Below are 23,149 nucleotides of genomic sequence, written 5' to 3' on the forward strand. Positions count from 1 at the left end.
CCCATATCCAAACCCTGAAAAACCTGTGTGCTGGTTTTGAGTGGGAAAAAGTTAGTTGTCTTCAGAATAGCTGGTCTGGGACTATGTTTTAGATTTGCCCTGGAAACAGTATTGATAACCCTGGGGTGTTTTTGTTACTGCTGAGCAGTGCTTACACAGCATCAAGGTCTTTTTGCTGCTCACAAGGGGTTGGGACAGGACACAGCTGGGACAGCTCACCAAAGGGAGATCCCAGACCTTAAGGAATCATACCTGGTATATAAAGCTGGAAGAGGAGGGGAGTGAGGGGGTTTGGAATGCTGGTGGTTGCCTTCTGAAGTAACAGTTCTACATGATGGAGCCTGGCTTTCCTGGGAGATGGCTGAACACCTACCTGCCTGTGGGAAGTGGTGAATGAATTCCTTGTTTTGTTTTGCTTGCATGTGCAGCTCTTGCTTCACCTGTTAAACTGTCTTTATCTCAAACAATGAGTTTTCTCACTTTTACCTTTCTGATCCTCTCCTTCATTCCACCAGGAGAGAGTTGAGTGAGGGGCTATGTGGGGCTGATAGAACACCTGGGGGTAAACCATGACAACCTGGTGTAACTGCTAATTTTTTAGCATGTGTTGTTAAATGGTCTCCTGTGAGGAATCCTGTCTTCTGTTCTTAGCCATATCCTCTTGAGGATAGTTTTAATCTAGTTTGCCATGATGCTTAGTTTTTTAAGCCTTTTGTGTTTAAGAAGGCCAAGATTTTTTTTTGTCATCTGTCTCTTGAAACCTTTTGCAGAGATGGTTGTTTCTCTGCTAATAGATAACTGAAAACAAGGCTTTTTCTAGTTGAGATAGGACCCATAACATTCATATTTAATTGTTCTGTGTGTCTTCCCTGTTGTAATTTAGACTGTTGGTATTCTTTTAGCTAAACTGTAAGATTCATTCTCAGTGAATTAGAAGAATTCTCACATTTGTGTGTGACGTAGTTTACACTGCTGCTTTCTCCTAGCAATCATATTTTCTGGAGGAAATAATTTTGCTCAGCGCTGGTATATCATGGAGATGAGGTGACTAGGTATATGTTGAAACTTCAGAAGGACAGACACACATATTACAATTCCATGTAAAAAGCATTAAAGACAGTGTTGAAATGAAGTTGAAAGCCCTCATTTTAAGTGATCAGATATTTCTTGTGGATCAGATGTAGAAATATTTCCTTTCAGTGTTTCTAGAGTGTTGCTTGTCTCATTTTAGTGTTTATGTTCTTGTCCTTTTGAAATAAAAGCAGGAGCAGAGATTAAAGCTCTCTATTAATATTCTAGGTGAAAATCTTGTACATCATTAAATTTGTTGTGGAGTTTTTTTCTTTTTATAGGCTAATTGGCTAAACTAGCTGTAAATGTGCTTATTTTGAGTTCACGGAAAAATGTGTGAAAGCATAATTGGTTTTATTTTGAAAAAAAGTAACAGTTTGTCAAGGTCTCATCATCTCAAATTTGTCTTAATTTATTTCTGTAGTAATGGAGAAGCTGCAAATGGTGGTTTTTGCTTGAGGTAGACTGTCAGTGTAATTCTAGATCAAGGATAATAAAAGCATTGAAGTGTTTTGTCTGGAATTGGTCTTTGCAGTTTCCGTTTAGCTGATAATGCTGCCGCTTCCTTTCTCTGGTAGGCAGGCAGTCCTTGACCATGTCATGTGTACTTTACTGATTTATAGTGTTCTTGTAACAATATCATGTTGTGCCAAGCCAGAATATATTACATCCATGAAAACTGAAAACAAACAAAAAAATATCAGTTGTACTTGTAGTCTTTTTAGTGATTCTAAATAGTTTTTTTTAACTTTTCTTTTGGAACATGTAGTTGCATGTTTTCTGAATACTGATTTTAAAAAAGCTGAATTCTGTCATGGACGTTGTTTTAATCTCTTTCTAAGTTGCAAACAGACTAAGAAGTGCTGCTTTAGCTTACTGAGTAAACATTTGCTTATTTCTAAGGGATGTATTGTATCATGTACAAATCAGTCTTAAGGCCATAATCCTGTGTGGCTGTTGTATTATTCATGATAGTTGTAATTTTTATTTTTTTTTTCCTTGATTCATTTGCCCTAGGTCTGGGTAGCCTGTATTATAGGTTATTATAGTCTATGAGAAGACTTACCGAACAGCCTATCCCACATCTTGCTCTTAACCATTAATAGTTTCTGAAGGGCCATGAACCTGGCTTAGGAGTGGATTGACTCCATTACTTTCCCTCATTTAGCATTTTTCCTGGTAGCCTGTAAGATGGATGCAGTGCTTTACAAAAAGTATAGACATGGAATGGTCTGCCTGAAGCAGGTCAGGTCTGTATGTCTGAACTGCATTTGTGGCTCTTTGCAGCTATTTGCTTACATGTGCTAAATACTCAGTGACTATTGAACATTATTCTTCACTTTATGGAGACTGTGCTTATGGCAGTGCAGCAAAAAAATCATGATACACAGGATTATAAATGTAATTCTTTGTATGTAATATGTGCACGGCAGAGCGTTGTGTTTCATTCTGTTACTGCTTTGTTTCTGCTGTCTAAACTGGGTTCTTGGTTCTAATAATTAATACTTAGGTGCCTTTCTTGGTTCTAGGTCCTCTTAGGTGAGAAGCAATGGGTGGAGGTTGCAACATGGGAAATTTGTACTGGATAATGGCCTGTGTAATCTCCTCCTTGGAATATTCAAAATTTACATGGACAAGGCATTGAGCAACAAGGTCATGATATTGCTTTGAGCAGAGGTTGGACCATATGATCTCCAGAGATCTGACAAAAAGTTATTCTGTTTTAAGTGATGGAGTGAGAGCAGTGTGCATAGTATCAGAAGAGTTAGCCCTTACCTATCAGAGTTTTAAATCGCTAATGGAAGTGCTGCCTGGTCTCAGGGTGTTGGATGCTAGCTGTGATGCTGTTCTTATTCTCAGATGGACACTAAGTTTCTGGTTTTAAATAGCAGCAAAACTGGCTGTACCTTTTATTCTGGTTATGTTGTTTCCTAGCCTTGTTGGCAGAGTTGCTCACAGGTTCCTGACAACACCTTTAGCTACTTCCCTTTTCTGTCTCTGTGTCCATTTGTTAGCTGTATTGTCTTTTCAGAACTTGAAAATAATTGCATATATTAGTGCTTATCTAAAGTAGTTTCTTATTTTCTCTCCAAAGACAAATTTCTATTGATGCTCACTAAACTGCAGAATTGAAAGACAGTTTTCTGCATCTATTCATCCCCAACACCCTAGGAATAATACAGAGCTCTTTTATAAAAAGTAATCATCTTTAAGGGAATAATTCATCATGTTTTTCGTATGTCTCTGGCCCTTTGGTAAAAGACCTTTACAAAGGGAAATAAGTAAATACCAAAGTGTAGTATGAGGAAATAGTAAAGTTGTGATGCTAGCATGATGAAGTATGGAGATTTGTTGAAAAAGGTGTAGTAAGATCCACAGAATGTGCATTTTATCTGAATGCTCTGTAGTTCTCAGTATTTCACAGAGCATTTGAGATGCACTGAATGAGTGCGACACATGGAGCAGAAGTTCTGAATAGGAACATTGTCTGCAGTTACCAGTATTTCAATTTGAATGTTACTATAATCTAGGTTAGAGGCTGGTTACTTAGTATTTGCTGATACTGTTTTCTTTCACTGTTTTCCTGTTGTAGCTTCCCTCACCCCCTTTTTGTATATTCTTGAACTGCTTTTTTCTCATCTGAGTCCTGTGTGTTTGTTATTTCAGTTGTCTTCATAACTCTGGATCCATCTCCTCTGTCCATTTTCTTCCCTTCATTATAAACTTGTGTGGAGAGCTACACCTTGTTCTCTAATTTTTAAATGCCTCAGTCCAAACCCTTGCTGATTTGAAAGCTGAGCATATAGGACCCCACCCCCTAAGCTGTCCTTTTGAATTTTTTTCTTGTTCTGTTAAAAGGAGTATTTTGTGTTGTACAGTGTATTTGTCTTCATCCTTTTTTTTCCTCCTGAAGTTTGCAGTATCTTCTTGTGTTACTAAAACTCATGCTTTTGTTCCAGAATTATGATCTGTGCTTTGGTGGATAGTTATGTCTTTGCTATAATTTTGCGAGTTGAAGTTACTTTAAACACAGCTAAAATCTGTTGACTTTCTTTGAAAATTCCTATCAAGGAATAGTTTATTACTAATCTCCAAATACTTAATTCTGCTCTCATTATGCCCCTGTTGCTTCCTTAGTCCCCCCCACCCATATTTTTCTTCAACTTGCTTTTGCTTATGTCTCAGCTCAAATTTCATTTTACATTTTGTTTTTAGTGTGAATGTGCATTGGTAAGAAAGGTCAACACTTCCCCCCTGTAAATCTCAGTTTTACTTTTAAAACCCTTTTGTTGTACTTGCTTATCTTTGCATCTTGTTATGATGTCTGTCATCTATGTTCTGGTGCTAGGATCATGTATCAAAGTATGTGGGTCTTTTTATTTCCTGCTTAAAACATTTATTTGAAAAGTAACTTTAGAGAGCATGGCAAGATGATTGATGCTGTACTTGCAGTGTGTAACATTGGCATCTCTGCCCATCATGTTCTCTTCAAGAGACTAAATGTTGCCAAAACTTAAAACTGATCTTCTGAGCCTTCATGGGGGAGAGGCTGATGATGAAACTGCAGTATTTTTTTCTCTGTATTGTAAGTACATCCCCTTAAGATGTAATCAGATCGCTTGGAGTGTTTCGTGTTGTTCTTTTTTCACTTTAACCTGCTTTTTAACACCAAGCTGTACTTAAGAGTGCAGAAAAATTTAGTCAAAGAAAAAAATGGCACCTCTTTTCCATCTGTTGGCATCCATCAGTCCGTCTATTGCTGAGGGAGTTGTTTTGTTTTTCTTCTCAGCTCTGAATTGTGTCAGGTAAGATATTTATGGTATCTAGAGGAGGTTGAAGCAGGCTTTGTTTCACTTGTTCAGAAGGTAGATGTTCCATGCTAGGCACAAATATATTCAGTACACATAAACATATGTATCAAACAGTATATTCAGGATAGATTTCTTTAATCTTGATCTGCATATTCTATGACTAAGGAGACAAAATAGGACATTTAAATCATAAGCTATTCATGACTTTCATGACCAGGCAGGACAAAGATCAGTAAAGTCACCCCACTTGAAATTTCTCTGGAGTGAAAGGACTGTCATTTGAAACTGAATTGTTTTTACCTCAGGAATGTGAGAGTTTTTGTGGGTGGGTTGTTTGGGTTTCTAACCTTGGAAAGTAAAGTGCTTGCATTTTGCCATGTATTTGATTAAATGAACAGATCCTAAAGGCATGTTTTAATCAGATCAATTGTATGATACTCTCTGTGTACTCTATAGATCCAGGTCTTTTGTGTCTGGACTATAACAGGACAGCAGTCTGATGACTGATTATACATTGCACAGAACTGTATATACATTACTCCTGTAGAAAATAGTAAGATTGGACCAGCTTTCTGAGCATTGTGATAGATTAGTTTATTTTATAAAGGTACTTAAATCTCACCCCCCGTCTCAGCAATGCTGCTGAGAGACAAAAGAAAAATTAATACTGAGTTACTTCAAATTTAATTCAGTTAGTAGGATCTTTACTTATTTAGGGCAGAGAGAATTAATTTGCAACACTGTAATGTGTAAACATTTCTTACAAACCATTTGTCTTAAATTTCCTTGCTGTGAGGCAACCTGGCGTATTGCTGTGGAAGGTACTCACTTGTTCCCACCAACCACTTCTTTGTCTTAGCTAGACACTCTTTTTACTTCTTGCTTTGGAGACTTAAGTGAGCGTAACAATGAAGTATGTAGTTCTTTTCTTTTGATGCAGGGTCAGGCAGGTGAATCCACTCACAAGGAGAGTGGTAGAGCCAGCAAAAGACCATAGTGGAAGTGCAAGGGCAACATCTGGAGCGAAATAGGAAAGGGTGACAAAGTGTTTCTTCAGCAGCAAAGTGCTAAGATGAATGCTTAGCTGTCCAATGGGATTTCAACTTTCAGGAAGCCCAGTAATGCTGGCACATTTTGTGTTTTTTCCAGGTGTGTGATCACCTGATAATATAACCCAGTCTCTATTTGGTTTTGCAGAATTAGATCTTTATCACTCATTTCGATGTTAAAGGCAAGATATGTAACAAAAAGGCTGGTACCTTGGCTTTTTTTTTTATTATTCCAAAATAGTAAGTTTAATTTTTAGTTGTTTCTGAAGCAAAATTAGATCACAAGGAATTCAAGAATGTACTTGGACTTACCAGATGGGGAAAGTAAAGTGCATGCCAGTAAATGCCATCTTAAGCAAGCTGGTCTTTTTGTGTTGAAAATGCAGTCCAGAGACTTTGGATATTAATGATGGCATACATTTCTGAAAGACCATGCACCTCATTGCTAAATGTCATATACAATTGGATTTTAAATTTATCTGTTCCTCTATCTTGCCTGATGATCAGGAAACATTTCTTTACTGGTGGTCAGGCATTGGAACAGGCTGCCCTGGGAAGTGGTGGAGTCATTTAGGAGGTATTTATTAGACATGTGAATGTGGCACTTGGGGACATAGTCTAGTGATGGACTTGGCAGTGCTGAGTTAATGGTTTGACTCAATGATCTCAGAGATCTTTTCCAACCTAAATGACCAGTGATTCTATCCTGTATTTCATTGCAGCAGTGACTGCAGGCATTTTTTTGTATCAAGCAGATATCACCTTAGATGCATGCTGGAGCTGAAGTCTGTACAACTGCAAATAAGTAACTCTTTTGGTTTTGCCATTTTTCAGCAATTGCTAAAAAATCTAATTGCTTTAATTAGTTAGTGAGTTCTGGTTCAGTGAAAATGCGTTTGTTTCTCCAGTTGCAAGTGTTGTCTGAGTGCTGACTCTCAGTCAAGCTGGTCAGTGCTACTTTGAGCAGTAGGGTACAACCTTAAAGTCACATGTAACAGAGTTATGACAAAAAGCTTTTAGTATTGTCTAACAGTAAGCTGAGAAATTTAAAAATGTTACAGAAGGGGATTTCCTGTTGCAATAAAGATACCATTATATTTTTTCAGGTCTTTTTATTACTAACCAGGTTTCTAAATGCATAATATGTAGCTAAATTTAAATACCAATAAAAGGGAACTTCTTTTCCCTTTTGCATGTGTTGTCTGGGTTTAATAAGGGCTCACTAGCAAATGTCCCTGTAAGGAAGAGAAGTCTGTCTCCATGCTGGTTCTTGCATTTTCTCAGTGGTTGTATGCCATGTGGTTTTACAGTATGAGAAACTCTCAGAAGGCATGCAGGTGGACTAAAAGAGGAGAAATTAAGATAAATAATATGAAAACTAGTAGACAGTTTGCTTAATTAAATGCAGAAACTTTAACATTATATGGAGTTATACCCCAAGTTGGAAATTTTAGCTATGCCATTACAGTGCATTAGAATATTTCCTTGGAGTAGAATTTTCTTAGAATCATTTGAAAAACAAAAGTTACCTAGAACCATGAAGAATAATACATTTTATTATTCTACACTTAATGCTTCATCACTTTCTTTTTTGCTTTAGTAATTTCTTTAGGAAATTCAAATCTTTAGAAAACTAATTTCCTTGAACTGTTATAAAATCTCTGTATTTTGAAAGCACAGAAATTACATAGTTTTATTTATGATAAACTGTTGAATGTCACTATTCATGGTCATATTCAGGTATGCTAAATCAACCAATGGATTGTTGGACCAACATTTGCATTTGTTATTATTTTGACATGCAACAATTTCAATGCAGTACTACCTGTTAGTTTTTCTGGATCATCCAGGGGATTCTTTTCCCACTATTTGGTGAATGTGTCTTTTTCTATTCTTGCATTCTAAAGTGAATCACATCCACTGTGATTTTCCTTCCTGATTCAGAATTAACATTAAGGAGACTAAAAAACTGTGCAGACCTTTAAGACTTTTTCCCTCATTTCTGCAATACCCTTTGATGCAACATCCCAGCCTAAGAAAGTTTCTGTCCGAATTGGCCTGAAAGTCTTGTCAGATATGTCAGGGCTTAGACATCAGAAACATGCTTGCACCAGTATTAGGGAAGTTCATTTCCAGCAGCAGCAGTACAAATTCACATCTGGCAGAAGTGAGTGATAAGCAAAATTTAGCTACAATAGTATCAAGGCTGGAGAAGTTAATTCTTTTCCTGTGCCAGTGCTGATGTAGATACTTTGGTTGTCATTTCTGCAATTGTTCTGGCAGCACAAGGACTTTTAGGTACAATAAATTCTTTGTGGAATTGGTGCACAGGTCTGATGATTTATTCCCTACTACATTAAAAGCCGTTAAAATTGGGACATTATTTTCTATTTCACTGGTAAGTGGTTTTCTGAACCTGAAAACTCCAGAGAATTTCCTTGTCTAAAACCACTTTCCAGTTCTGAATTTTCTTCACCAAAGAAGAAAGTTAATGTTAAGATTTAAGATAAAATCTTGGATTAGTATATGATTTCTGCGTATGTGGGATAAGAAAGTAAATCTCTCCAGCTACTATTACAGGTACTTCACTTTGATATCATTTATTTCAATAGACAAATAAGGTGTATTTAATCCTAAAACTTTGGCATCCTGTGTCTTGTTTTCTGGAGAGATAGGAGGCATGTTGCTGACTGTGGAGTGTATTGTGAATAGAATTCAATATGGAATTTTTCTTGGTTAACTTCAGTCATCGGTGGTGTGGACATTCCCACTTAAACCACAGGGCACTGTATCAAAAATACACAGATCTGGAAAAGGAGACGTCAGTTTCCATCACTTGGAGAAAAATCACCATTTGGACTTAAATGCCAACATTTGAAGAAAATCTCGTTTCTTCATTGGATTTCTAATCTGGATGCTATTAGAGGGAAATACATTTTATGTGCTTTCCAACAAGATCCCTATGGAGATCTGTAGTGCCCTTTGCAGCAATATTAAGGCACCAAGACTTCTGAATCCTATTGCAGTCAGCAAACTTCATTGCTATGCTGAAAAGGCTGCTGCTGTCCTTTGCAGAGAACTGGGAGGGTTTACTTTGTGGAGTCTAAATTAAGGAAAAACTTATTAGAGACTAAGACTGAATAAATTTAAGAATGAATAAAGGGTAAGGATAGATTCCCATAGGATTCCCATTAGTTCCCAGGCTGCCTCCTAGTGATCAGCTTTCCCTCTACGTTGACAGTCACCCTTTTATTGTTAGTTTTGTATTGTTTCTCTCAAGAATTTCAGAATATAACACTTAATAAAGCAGGTAATTTTACGTATGCATTCCCCAAAATCAACTAATTTTACCCTATAATTCTAGCTTCTGCTTTGCCTTAGTGTGTTGTCTGAAGTACCATCCCAAACAAAGGATTGCGAAAAAGCGAAGAATTACAGAAAAGGAACAGGTCTTTGGTACAAAGATTTATCAATCAAACTTAGCTCTGAAAATCTCATCTCTGCAGAATTGTAAAGGGAGATGTTAGGGTCCTGAATGGAATCCTGAACTGGGCTTTTCTTAAAAGTTTTCATTTCAGGGTTAGCTGGCTGATGGACCAATGTCAAGATTTCAGAGAAGACAGGGCTGCTTTCTGTTAAATTTGATGAGTAATTCAGACAAAATAAATATGATGTTCTGAAAAGAGCTAAAAAATTAACTGAAAATAAACATGTTATTTTTCCTACAGCATCTTAATTTTTCTACAGTGTATTATTTTGTTGGTAATAAAGTGTGAAATATTTCTTCCAAATATGTATGAGTCAACACTTCATATATTGAACAGTAAATATCAGAGTTGCTGTAGTCACTGTAGCTTTACATTATTTGGATTTTGGTAAGTATGTTTTGAATTTGAGTATTTGATCTTAACAGATGGCATTTTCCTCTACTTGTACCTTTCTGCTCCTCATGGCATTTAATGACATTTCAGAATAGCACCAGCTCTTCAGGATCTATTATTCAAACATCATGCTAGAAAGACATCCAGAAACATGATGTTTGGTCTAATGATGATTTGTGATACTTTCTGTAAAGCAAAGTTATTGAGATGGCAGCTGGGTTTACTTAAACAGATTTAAATGTTCAGCATTGTCCTGAATTGTATTGATCAAGCATTTGTTTAATCAAAAGAAGGTGTTATCTGAGATCATATCTATTGAAAAAAGCAAATAGTCTGTGTTTGATCATCATAGTAACATAAGGTACCTATTCTTCAAATTGATCACCATGAATACATTATTGCTCTAATTTAGTGGGGCTTTGTTTTTTTTATTTGTTAGGAGTTTTACATTTGATCCTCTTTGTTTTCACATAGGGAGACAAGAACACATTTGAGCAAGAACCCTGGATACCTGTTAACAAAAGCAAAACAGAAGAAAAAGAGAAAAAGAAACAAAACAATGAAAAGTAATTTTACAGAAATTACAAAGAAAATGTTATGTGGAGTAGCTCATCATCCAATTCCAGGTGACCACGATGGATCAGAAAGTGAAGAGGATGACTTGGAAGAAGAAAACAAAAAATCATTGAGTACATTCAGCAAAGACCCAGAGGATCCAATAACAGTTTGTGAGGAGCAGCCTAAGAGTGGTGATGAAAGCCTAAAGGAAGCTGCAGGATTTCCAGGAGAGAGTTTTCTGGTCACTGTGCCTGAGGTCTCAGTGATGCCAAATAGTGCATGGAAAAATGAATTGCCTGTAGAAAGTGACGGTTTGCTTTTGAAAGATGTAAAACCTTATTGTACTGAAAACCTAACCAAAAATGGATTAGATGAGGAAGCAAAGCTAAGGGGCAAAGACAATCTCTGCAGTTTCCTAACCATAACCAATGATAAAAATTCCATCCAGGAAACAGAAGGCATTTCTGAAGAAATGTCTGAAGAAATTTGTCATATGTCATTGTTAAGCACAGAAAACAAACTGGGATCATGTCAAATTACATGTGAACCTGACTTGGAAGCCAAGCTGGTAACTCTAAACAGTGAAGAAAAAGAAATCTCTGAGTGTTACAATTCAGTTGTACTTGATGACATGTCTGATAACACAGAGGGCAAATGTCCATTAAAACCAGAAGAGACTAGCTCCAATGCCTGGGCTTTTTTTTCAAGTAATTTGTCTACTGAGGAGTTGCAGATGGGCTTCAATACTCAAGTTTCTCTCTCTCCTTGCTCTGAGGATAAATTTGTAAGTGAACAAAGATCTCAAAAAGTGAGGAAACAGACTCACACAAACAGTTCAGCAGAGCTAAACTGCTATCAGTCACATGAGGGATTGGTAAAGGAGAACCATCATGAAACAGAAACTGAGGAAGCTGACAATGTAATAAGCAATGGGCTGTCTGTGTCTCCAACTGGTAAAATGTACTTTGATTCCCTAGTGGAAGCCAGGGCTACCTTCATGCAGGGTTCAAGTGAAGTAAATGTGCCAATTGATACTACACCAATTATGTTGAAGAGGAAGAGATACAGAAGAATTGTCAACTTAGCACCAAAGTTTAACCTACCAAGACAGATCTTTGGTCATGCAGAGGGAGGGAAGGATGCCTGTATAAGAGAAGATATTCCTCAAAATAGTGTTTTGGAAGTGAGGCAAAACCACTTGGTAAGCGAGAACTGTGGAGAAGCACATGAACAGGACCATGCATTGCAAGAATATTCCTTACCCACTCCGGATGCAGGTGCCCTATTATATAATATTTCTTACATTCATTCAGGACAATGTTCTCCTATATCAAAATACGCCTCCAGGGTTTGTGTAGATTCCAAAACAAAGGAGAAGCAAGCTACAACTCTTCAGCCACAACAGGTAGTTAATAAAAAAGAGGACGAGAGTGAACACACTTCTTCAGAGGTTACAAATGGCCAACCAGATATTCTGTCTTCTGTTAAAGTTGTTTCTGAATATCTAGAAGATTCTAACACATTGGCAAGCTGCAGTGAAAATGCAAATGGATCAGATGACTCTGAGGCATCACAGCTTGAAGATTATCAAGATGCAGATATGAAATACAGTTTTCTGGGACTTCCTTTATCATTAGGATTTGCTTTTCAACTTGTGCAGCTCTTTGGTTCTCCAGGTCTTCCACTGGGTATAATGCTTTTCTTACTATTCCTATGTAAAATTAAAAAAAACACCTCACAACCCCCTCAGAATCACAAGCAAAAAACAAAGCACTCCCTTCAAACCAAAAAACAAATGAAAAGACTATGGTTAAAAACTAATTTTTGTTGCTGTTCTTAGTTAAATATTAATCCTGTTGAAATAAATTACTCCTGGTTTGGTGATAGTTTTTACCTAAAATCCTCAGTCTCTGTCAAAGGAGCTTTTGATTTGGCCTTGTATTTGCAGTCGTTTTAGTAACAAAAACAAACTTTAAATTTAAAAACAAAGACAGACTTTAAATCCAAACATGAAATGCTTGCTGACATTTTAATATATCCTAGTAAGATTTTGCTGTGTTGATTACAGAATTAAATGATGTTTTAATACATCCTACTGAGCAAGACTTTCCTGTGATGATTATGGAACTAAATGAAAATGTGGTACAAAATGTGTCCTCTTATAAAAAAGGCTGCATATTTGGTTTTATATTCCAGATAGTAACTTTCTTTTTTTTTAGTAAAATTTTCATACACTCTTACATGGCTTAGATGCTGTTGAAAATCTTTCCCAAAATCTAATTTAGTTTAAAATTGAGTATCAGACTTATGAGATGTTTTCTGATAGTGAATGTCTTCTTTTTAAGTGTGCCTGATTAATAAATGTCCCAGTGTTGTATATTTGCCTTCCAGAGCTCCAGATTTTTGTACTTTCAGTTTAGTAATCTTAAGTTAGCAGGTAAAAGATGATCAGTCCTCAGAGGAATTGGGTGTGAAATGAAGGTGAAACCTTCATTTCCTAGTATACTGCAGGCTAATGTAATCCCAGAGAGCTGATAACTAGTGACAACATCAGAGTTTTGCATGGAAATCACCCTAGAACACCTGCTGAAAGAGCCATATTCTCTGTGCATAATGCTTTTCAGTTTCTTAAGTCCAAATTTAGTGGAGAAACTGTAACTTTCATTTAGCCAAGCAAAAGGATTAAAAAACACAGACCAGCTTTTCAGTATACCTTTACATTTGTTTGTTTTATTAGAATTTAAAGTTAAGCATGAATTTTCATAAGAAAATTTTAATCTGACAACTGAGGAGTAGCTTATGTCTGTTTATCTGCTCAAACTGACCTCAGGATTCCTTGTTGTTTTTCAGAAGTTGATGGCAATGCCACTTGCCAAACAGTGATGCAAATCACAGGAAACATTACTTGGCTTGGTCCCTAAAGGACCGACCTGTAGTGCTGGTTTACCTAAATCTGGCACCACGCAACAAAGAACTTGCCATATAGAGCTGAAGTGAATCAAGGAAGTACTGTTGATGTCCTCAACTGTTAGAAAACATTTTTCTTCACCAAACTTGGTGAATCTTCATATTTGTGATGCTGAATTTCATAATCTTAGAGGGAGTTGGCCATGAATTGAAAACAGGCATCTTCCAAGAAAGAAAAAGAATAACCAGGCACTCAAAAACATTCAGTAGGTTAGTGAACCAAATGTCCTTCTTTTCTGAGTCAGTAACAGGTGACATTCTCTGGAGTTTAGGTGAGTTTCCTTTGGAAATAACCTTTAAGAAATACAAACCCACCCTGATATCTCTCTGAAGCTCTGCCAGCTTATGATTGCTGACTGCTGGCGTTTTCCCATCAGAATTGTGCCTGGCTGGTCACATTCTCCTTTATTATTATAATCCTAAAATTCCACAGATTATCCTGGTTTGGTTTTTTTGTGGCATACATTATATTAACAGGCAACTATTTATTGATGCACACATTTTAGTGGTATTTTATAACACTGGGAATTGAAGTCAATCTTTATTGAAATAATTTTGGAGGGGAAATTTTTGGTAAACAAATGTCTGTAGTTATTTATAAATGAAAGACTTAATTGCCTGTCTTGCTTATATAATTCTCATATTAGTGTGGAATATATTTTTCAGATAGTTTTCAAGAACCTCTTTTCAGCTTCTTTAAACCATGTCGGAGTTAAAATATTTTAGGAAGCAGCTTCTCTACTGATGGTGCACAAATGCTTATAATTAAGCATTTTGAAATTTGAAAGTTGTTATTTAATTCTATTTCTTTTAATTTATTGTCTGAAAACTTTATTTTTCTTGTGTGCCCATATTTTTATGGTCAGTATGTGGGGGAAATTAAAGTATGGTGGGATTTGTCTAAATAAAGAAACCAAACCCAAATCTCCTTCCTTCCCCCTTTCCTCTCTAGTGCACTGGCCTTAGATTCTAGAAATTTAAAATTCTGATTTTGCTACTGGCTTATTTAATTATATGATTTTTAAATATATATATATAAATGACATGTGCAAAAATTGTAGTTCAGTGATATATTTTGGCTGTGGAGAGATCTGAACACTCAACTGCAAAAAATATTTTCTTCTGCAGAATCCTTGTTGCCAGATGATTATATAGTTCCCCTTGACTGGAAAGTTTCAAAGATGATCTATTTACTGTGGAAGACCTCTGTGGAGGTATGAATTTTAGGGGATTTTGGAAGGCTTTCCAATATTTCAGGTGCCAAGGGGAATTCTTCAGTTCTTTGTTAGTAAATTTGCTTTAATATCCACAATGAGGAGACAGATGTTTTCTGTCCTCCTCTGAATATTTCTAAAACCAGCTCATTGGCATGGTAGCATTCAGGTTTTGAAAGATCAACTTCAGAAGTGTGTGCAAAGTGGTAAAAAAAGGGTGAAAAAACTTTGATACCTGTGTCTTGACCTGACCTATGTTCATTAAGTATAAGCTACCATCATTCAGATGTTTTCCTTCTTATAGTTTTCTCTCATCATCTAAGCAAATCTCATTCTCCATCACCTCTGCTAGAGCTGCAGCAGAGAAATTATTCTGCGTGACTGTGGGAAAAATAATTCTCTTTGTCTAGCTTGAAAGTGTTAACTTACAGGTTACTTTTGTCCTTACCTGGTAGTGGAAATCAAGAAAATCCTGATTACAATGAACTAGTAATTATGAAATAGAGCATGGACTTTGTTCTTGCCCAAAATAACATCTCTTGTCACATACTTTCTTTTTGCTGGACTATTGTTATCTATTTTAGGAAAAACAGAAAACAAACGGATTGCAGAATGGTGATGGCTTGACTGGTAAGTCTATTCTGTGATACGAAAACTGTGTAAAATTCTTCTTATCAAAGGCTTTTTCATTACCAGTGAGTGATAACGCTCCTCTTTGTGCAAAAGCACAATGATGTGATAAATGAATTTGTGCTGCCATTGATCATGTCCATGGTCCACAGAGCTATGGTTGCTATCATCACTTCACTTTTCCTCATCTAAGTGCTAAAGTTGCCTTGTAAAGTTTTCCATATGGAAATATTCCAGTAACTAGTTCAAGTTTATCCATTCTAGATCAAAATGGTGTTTAGCATGACATAGTCCTTCTTGAGACTTCCTTGAAAGGTTGAGTATCTTCAAGTTAATTAAACTTCATTATCACTAAAAGTTAGCAGCATAATAATAGAATCATGGAATTAATTAGGTTGGAAAAGACCTATAAGATCGAGTCCAACCATTAACCAGCACTGCCCAAGTCCACCACTAAACCATGTCCCTCAGTGTCACATCTACCTGCTTTTTGAACACTTTCAGAGATGATTTCACTACTTCCTGGGCAGCCTGTTCCAATGCCCAGCCACCATTTCAGTGAAGAAATTTTTCCTAATATCCAATCTAAACCTCCCCAATGCAACTTGAGGCCATTTCCTCTTGTCCTGTCATTTGTTACCTGGGAAAAGAGACTGACCCCCACCTGGCTACACCTTCCTTTCAGGCAATTGTGGAGAACAATGAGATCTCCCTGAGTCTTCTCCAGGCTAAACCCCCCCAGCTCCTTCAGCTGCTCCTCATCAGACTTGTGCTCCAGACCCTTCCCCAGCTCCATTGTCATTCTCTGGATATGTTCCAGCACCCCAGTGTCTTTTTATAGTGAGGGGCCCAAAACTGAGCCCAGAACTTGAGGTGTGGCCTCACCAGTGCTGAATACAGGGGGACCATCCCTGCCCTGCTCCTGCTGGCCACACCACTGCTGATCCAGGCCAGGGTGGCATTGGCCTTCTTGGCCACCTGGGCACAGCTGGCTCACATTCAGCTGCTATCAAACAGCACTTGAGGTCACACACCTGTGCAGTAAGAGATATCAGGGTTCATGTGAAGCTCTGGACTTCTGCACACATTAATCCTGCAGTGTGGAGGTTATGGGATAAGGTTGTTCGTTATCTTTTCACAATTTCCATATTAATGCAGTAAAATTTCACAGGTTCTGACAACAAGTTTAAAAATACACAAAAGTAGTTTCCTGAAAGCTTGTAGAATTTTCTGTCTAAAATAGGAGAGAAGTTCCCCTGTTTCAGAAGAAAGGCTGCTTTTGGAGAGGCAGTGTAAGACTGGGAATAGACACACACATGCATGGGTGTTCTCTCACTCCCCACCCCTTATAAGAGACAAAACTGAAATATTTCATTTATTTTATAGGCCATTTAGGAGGCAAAATCAAGAGGATTATGTTAAAATAAAAGCTTGTTCTAGAAATACTTTATCCTGACACAACAGAAATGACAGACTATGTAGGGTAATTTCAGGTGGTTTTGGCTGCAGTTTGTAATTTCTTTATTTTTTAGATGATATTATTAGTCTTGAAGATCTAAATAAAAATCACCAAGAGAATCAAGACTCTTCTGAAACACTATCAGACATGGATCTGTGTCAAGATGTGATAGAAGAGAACATCATAACCTGCACTGGCTGTCTGGATGCTGCATTTCATCAGTCGTGATTTACTGTCTTAAATTCCACATGAACAAACAGGTAATCAGTCACCTTGTGAATGTTTCACTCTTTTATTATATTTGACCAAATATCTTTTTATTGTATTTGACCAAATATCTAAAGAATATTATTTGTTACAATTTTTAAGCTGCATTTAGTATCCCCCAATTTACTTGAGTTTTAATTGAGTTAGGATTAAGGGGTGTTCAGATTTTGTTTCTTTCAAGCCTGAATGGGGAAAAAAAGAAGGCAGTATTTTGTTAGTAAAACCATATGATTTTATTTTTTCCTCTGAAATCTAAAACATGGATGGTGAAGTGAAAGCAGCAGGGTAGGATGCCTGGAATTTATTCCCATTTTGGTTGCTGTGGCAATCTGTTATGAGTCATCACAGTCCTACTTTCCTTGGCTTTTCAGCGTGGAGAGTAATGCTGGCTCCATTAAGGGTCTAATTATGAGATGAACTCTATGAGTAATAAAACAGTATTTCACCAAGTTATGAAAAAGTAGCAGTTCTGCTTTTCAGTGCAGAAACAGTAGCAGGAGGTCGCAGTAAGACTCCATATATTGAAGTGTTAAGTTTTCATTAATGTTTTCATTTAGTGTGATGAAGTGTGCTATCGTGTTCTTGCTTGTCTTGTGAATTTTTGAACCCTTTGGTAACTTGGCAAAGTTTGTTTGGTTTATTTATGAGAGATATTCTGGGAAGACTGAGATAAGAAGGAAGGATTATGGGTTCCAGCAGGAAAATGCTAGCTTAACTTCTCTATCATTTGCCATTAGTTGTTCTTTCCAAAATGGAAAATGGATTAATCTGGAGTTTTTAAACAAATAAACCGAGGTACGTGGAATAGAATAACTTGCACCATGAGCAAACTGAGCCAGAAAAAGCTTCCATATCCCGAGGCTTAAATTGTTCCTATGCAGATGTCACAGGACTGCTGGAATATCATCCATATGGGGTCTGGTCAGTGAGTCTTTGTCACCTGGTGCCCTGTGCCTGACCTGACCATGCCTCCAGTCGATGGCTGGAGCAGAAGTGAAGGAGGTGGATGTGCACTGTGTTATGAACATGGAAGTTTTCATAGAGGATGTTAGTGTTAGAGGGGAAGTAGTTGAATAGTTTGGGTTGGAATTGAAACCTCTTGAAAGGGGTTTAATTTGATTATATGTCATTGACAGCAAAAATGACATTGCAGGCTGATTAGCTGATACCAGATACCAATGTGGGAAGTTGAGGGAGATCTCTGTGAACCACGTGGCCTAGAGACCACTGGTCTCACAGGGTGCTCTCAGCACAGATCATTAATAACATCAAAAACATCTGGTAGCAGTATTTTCCTCTCATATAATCAAATACTACAATATTGGGTAAGCAAGTAAAAAATATTTTCACAAAATACTTGGGCTACACCTGCTACTAATTTTTAGAAGCTTATTTATAATATTGCAAATACAAACACTCTAGAGGCAGGATTTTGGTTTATGGTCCTGACTGGATGTCTGCGTGGGTTTGTATCCTAAGCTATTATCCAGAAATGTCCAGGTTATTGATTAAATGTTTATATGCTAAAGAAACAGATGTGAAGAGCTTTGTTACCTTCCTGGGAGAAAATTGTGAAATATGGAACTTTTTCTTTTTCCTTTTGTGCTTCAAGAAAGGAGAAACAAATGCTAGCAGATTATCCTGCCTTATTGTCTGTACCTTTATCTGGTTGCTGAATCCAACAAATTGTTTTTTGCCCGTCAGATTTACTTCCTTTGTCTGTCTGCTCTGCTACTCCCCAAACTGTTTCATTCTTCCTCTCCTGCTTGTCACGAGTGCAGCAGAAATGACCCAGAGCCCTGTGTGTTTGTGACCCAGGCACTGTCTGCTGCCAGGAAACCCCAGTTTGTTATGTTGTGTTGCAGTCTAATGCTGTACTGTGTCAGCTTGTGTTAGTTCTATAGAATATTATTGAGAACAATGCAGGCTTTGCCACGAGACAAGACTTCCCTTCGGTGTTTAGCTTATAAAGAGGCCTTGCAGTGTCTCTGCAGGGTTTGGTCAGTGAGATCTATGCCGGAATGGGATGATACAGCTGGAGTTTTGTTGGGGGTTTTGTTTTGCTTTGCTTTAGTTCTGCATCTGAAATGTGTCAGGGGAAGTCCTGAAGGCTGTTGGAAGGGAGAGGATGAGACACCAGAGGTCAGATGGGTTTAGGCTGCTCTGGAGCTGGGATCTGCCATCTCAGACCAGGCTGATGCAATGGGTAACCTCTGCCCAAAGTGTGAAGTGCCCTTTCTCCCAGCCCCTCTCCAGATAGCAGCTCCAGCACTTGCTGGCTGACATGAAGGCTATCATCTAACTCATTAACCCCACAGCAAACAAATCAATACTCTTCTGCTGGACTGAGGAATTTAGATAAGATGCTGTAAGGTCCAGCTCAGTGCCACGGCTGGAGCAAGGGAGCAGATGAGGTCGTGCTGCTGCAGATACAAGGAGAGGATGTGCAGGGTGTCCTGTCTGGGCAGCTCTGATATCAGGCACCATGTATTCTGCAACCAAGCCTTCAGGTGGACTCCTCTTTTAAGATTTTACAAATGTAGGATGTTAAAAGAGTTAAACCAGTATGTGGAAAGGAAGAAGCATGTCTTAGGGTTTTCATGTTCACTGTCAGGCACAGGATACTGGGTAATTCAGACCCCACGTGAGTATTCCAGTACTTTCACAGTTTCTGCATGTAAAAGACAGGTGAGTTTTCCTGATGGATGGTGCCCCTGGCTTTGAGGGGTAAGGTTGCCTTGCCTCACCACAAAATAATTCCCCTCTGGTTGCTGATTAAAGCAGGCTTGACAAGAACAATGTCCCAGAGTGGTTGTGAAACTGCTCAAGTGAACAACCATAAATGTTGAAATGGAATTAATTCCTTCAAATGTCAGGGGGAAAATAAAAAACTAGGAAAACTGAGATATTCCTACAAAAAGATTTTAAAATAATAGGAAATCAAGGGAGAGCTAATATGATCACTTTGGTCCCTTTAGATTGGAAAGCAAACTGAGCACTCCTGGCCAAGTGCAAATTAATCTGTTAGCCAGATGAACATGCTTCTGTATTCATGTTGTGTAAGGGTGATTTTATTTCAATGGGAGGGTAAACAATGTTTCTCTGTGAAAACACAGGGTTAATCTCAAGTTTTTGTGAGAGCTCCTTATTGCAGCATTGGCAGCACATCAGTATTTTTTCTGGAGATTAAGCAATAGTTCTCAGTTTGAGAAATGTTGAGGTCAGTGAAAGCAGCATCATTTTTGGTGCCTAGAAATTCTTCTTAGACCAGGACTCACAGATGCCAGTACAATGCAAATGTGTCTGTTCAAGTATTTATCTGCAAGACTACTGCAAAGCGGAAGCTGGCATGTTTCTTTTGAAGTACAGCAGTCAGTAACTCCCTGCAGAAATACTTCTTACACAACAGTCCTGAAGGGTGTGGTTTTGATGGGACAAATCTCTTGATACCATGTGTTATCGCTCCTCCTTTCCCTGGCTGTGCTATTCCCAGCACTTCACTTTGCTGGCTGTAATGTTTCTGAGCAAGGCAGTTCAGCTCTAACATCTAATGCATGAAGACATCCAAAAGTTTTTGGTCTGTACTGTGGAACTGAAAACAAATTGTCCTAGAGATCAGCAGGACATGGGCAAAAAAGCAGGAGTGTATAGCTGGGACAGGCAGGACTGTTTTTTTGCTAAAATAAAAAAAAATTAATCTGAAGTATATAAAGCAGACTAAAACTGTCTTCCAGTATTGCCACAGGAAAATATCATCCCATGGTCAAACCTCCTCCAGTTGCTACTTTGATACAAAGATAATAGTGGAAAAACATATCTGTCCTTTGACATTTAACCACTAATATTAAACAAAATGAAGCATGAAAAAGTGCATGGAATTGTGACCAGAAAACTTCACCTGACTTATACAGTGCTTACAGGAAAACCTGGCTCAAAAAATCACTTAAGCAGAGAGTCTAATTACCTGGGGGAATAAGAGCTGCCCACAGCAGTGTTTCTGGAGCTCTCAGGAAAGTGCAACAATTGGGCTGTGCGGGTGCCGCACACAAACTCTGTAACATGAAAGCCTGTGAGGTCCTAAGCACACATAACAGGGGAAACACTTCACATTATAACAAAAAAAATTGAGATGTAGCTGTACTATGGTGGTATTGGTTGAACAGCTGTTCATTATATAGGATTTGTGGCATGTAGAGAAAAAAAAAAGCTGTGTTACTTCCACTGTGTTACTCTTCTTATTTTTCAGCTTTGAGATGGTAAGGTCCTTACTGCCTCTAGTTTTGACATCCATCCTTTTCCACTCTCCTTGCATTCTTTTATTTTTCCTTTGCTTTCCATTGTCTGCTTCCTCTCCATCCTTTTTAACTTTTTAAATAAATAACCAACAGCTGGGTACTAGAAACTTTAAAAAGCATTGGACAGACTCTTCTCAGTCTGAGGGCTGGATTATCTGTTAAGTCTTTTTGCTGCCTGTGCTGTTGTGGAACTTCAGCAGATCCTCTTCTTTTTTTATTTCAGAAACTTCTCGCTTTCTTCAGACCATGGAAAGACTTCAGTTGGCCACCAAGAATTTTAAACGTGAGGGATAACCTGGAAGAAAGAAACCACTGTAGATTTTTTGGTGTACATCTTTGGCCACCTCCCCCCAACACTACTCCTCAATATCAACCTCTCTGTCCATGTAATAATGATCAAAATTGAGATAACTTTCTGTATGGCAAAAGGACATTTTCTGAAGCTGTTTGTGGTTTTACACTTTCTCAGTACATCCTCAAGTGTGGTATAAAAAGATTGAGAGTGGAGACCAGAGACATCTGTCACTATGGGGTGTGAGCTTCAGGCTGTGGTATTTAATTCCCTTGTATCAGGATCCAGGATATCACCACAGAAGCAGTGAGTGATGCTCACATGCAGGGAATGGTGCTTGATATGTGTCTCAGCCTCCTTCTGCCTTCACCCTCAGTCACAATTGCACCCAGTCCCTTTACAACCTCAAAAGGTAAAAATCTTCATCTGTCATTCCTATTCACTCATCCAAGGGTGCACAACTTCCCTGCTTTTCTCCTGAAACCAGGCTTCATGCTTCCCCTCAGCTAGACTCATTTGGGAATGTGGGACCACAGAAACAAGAACATTTCACTATAGAACTGATTCAAACACGCTGGAGCAAGGGTCTGTATAGTTCGTAGTAGACTGAGAAGATGTGTGACTAGCACTGGTAACCAGTGATTTGATGCTTCTGTTAGGGGTGTTAGAAATATTTAAGTATGTAGAGATAGACAAATTATAATTAATTATAAAGAGCAACCTCTGTCAATTATGAGGCATGCATAAGGCTGGACACTTTCTTGTAGGGAGAAGGAGTGACAGGAAAGACAACTGTCACCTCACTTAACAATAAAAGTGTGAGAAAAGATTGAGGAGAAGCAGGAAACTTAGGTGTGTCTACTTGTCAGAAATAATATTTCCCATTTGTGCAGCTTGCAGATTCAGAATATTTCTCCATTTATTCTTTCACCTCCTCTTCCTCACCTTTCCCTGCATGTGTTTATACAGCTGAAGAGCCAGGACTCGACTGAACTTGTGCTTGAAGCTTCACCATGGTTGAATTTGCCCATGTGTCTCCACTTTCTACTTAAGTACTGCACCTACATGAAAGCAGTTAACAATGTATGTATTTCTAAATCCATGTTGTACCACTGTAGCAATTTTCTGGCTGCACTGTTTGAATGCATCTCCCATGTACATGTGTGTGTCCTCCTTGGCTGGAAATGTCCTGCTCTCCTACCAGCAGAACATTATACAAAATGTGTGAGGGAGGAGGAAGGGACTTCATGCCCGCCATAGCCACTCTTTTAGACTTCTGTATTGTACTAGTGGCAGCAGACAAGTTAGTTTGATTTCAAGAAAATGTCACTCAAGGATACTGTCTTCCTACTTCTATTTATTGAGCGAGAAATCAGAATGCCTCTCTTTTCTGTTACTGAATCCTGGCCTTTCGGAATGCTTGAAATAAAAATAGTTTTCAAAATCTCACAGTACTCTTGTATGGGCAAGTCATGTTTCATCTCTTAGTAGAGTGTTGCTAGTTTAAGTTTACTTTAACCCCCCTTCCCAGTATCTGTGAATTTCAATTTTTCTGTCTCTTCTTTCCTGCCACATTTCCCCCACTTGCTTCAGTTAGCATTGGCGTGCCATGTCCCTGGGGAGCTAAGCTTTCTCCCCATGTGTGAACACTCTC

The 23,149-nt window shown here is 38.0% G+C and overlaps 1 protein-coding gene across 5 annotated transcripts in view; it reads left to right on the plus strand.

Moving 5' to 3' along the window:
• The window catches only part of N4BP2L2 (NEDD4 binding protein 2 like 2), a 40,312-nt gene extending 18,758 nt beyond the window's left edge, over positions 1–21,554 (plus strand). For 3 of the 5 annotated variants that reach the window (XM_058843895.1, XM_058844069.1, XM_058843988.1), the window contains 5 exons: positions 10,288–12,059; positions 14,467–14,552; positions 15,137–15,182; positions 16,715–16,901; positions 21,427–21,554. In XM_058843895.1, coding sequence (XP_058699878.1) covers positions 10,288–12,059; positions 14,467–14,552; positions 15,137–15,182; positions 16,715–16,869 — 2,059 coding nt within the window. In that variant the 3' untranslated portion in view covers positions 16,870–16,901; positions 21,427–21,554. Of the gene's footprint in view, positions 1–2,600; positions 2,626–10,287; positions 12,060–14,466; positions 14,553–15,136; positions 15,183–16,714; positions 16,902–21,426 lie in introns of those variants that run through there. The other 2 variants (XM_058844150.1, XM_058844317.1) reach the window with 2 other exon arrangements.
• Positions 21,555–23,149: the final 1,595 nt, after the last annotated feature.

Source organism: Poecile atricapillus, chromosome 1 (genome assembly GCF_030490865.1).
Source record: "Poecile atricapillus isolate bPoeAtr1 chromosome 1, bPoeAtr1.hap1, whole genome shotgun sequence".
In the NCBI taxonomy this organism is placed as follows: Eukaryota; Metazoa; Chordata; class Aves; order Passeriformes; family Paridae; genus Poecile; species Poecile atricapillus.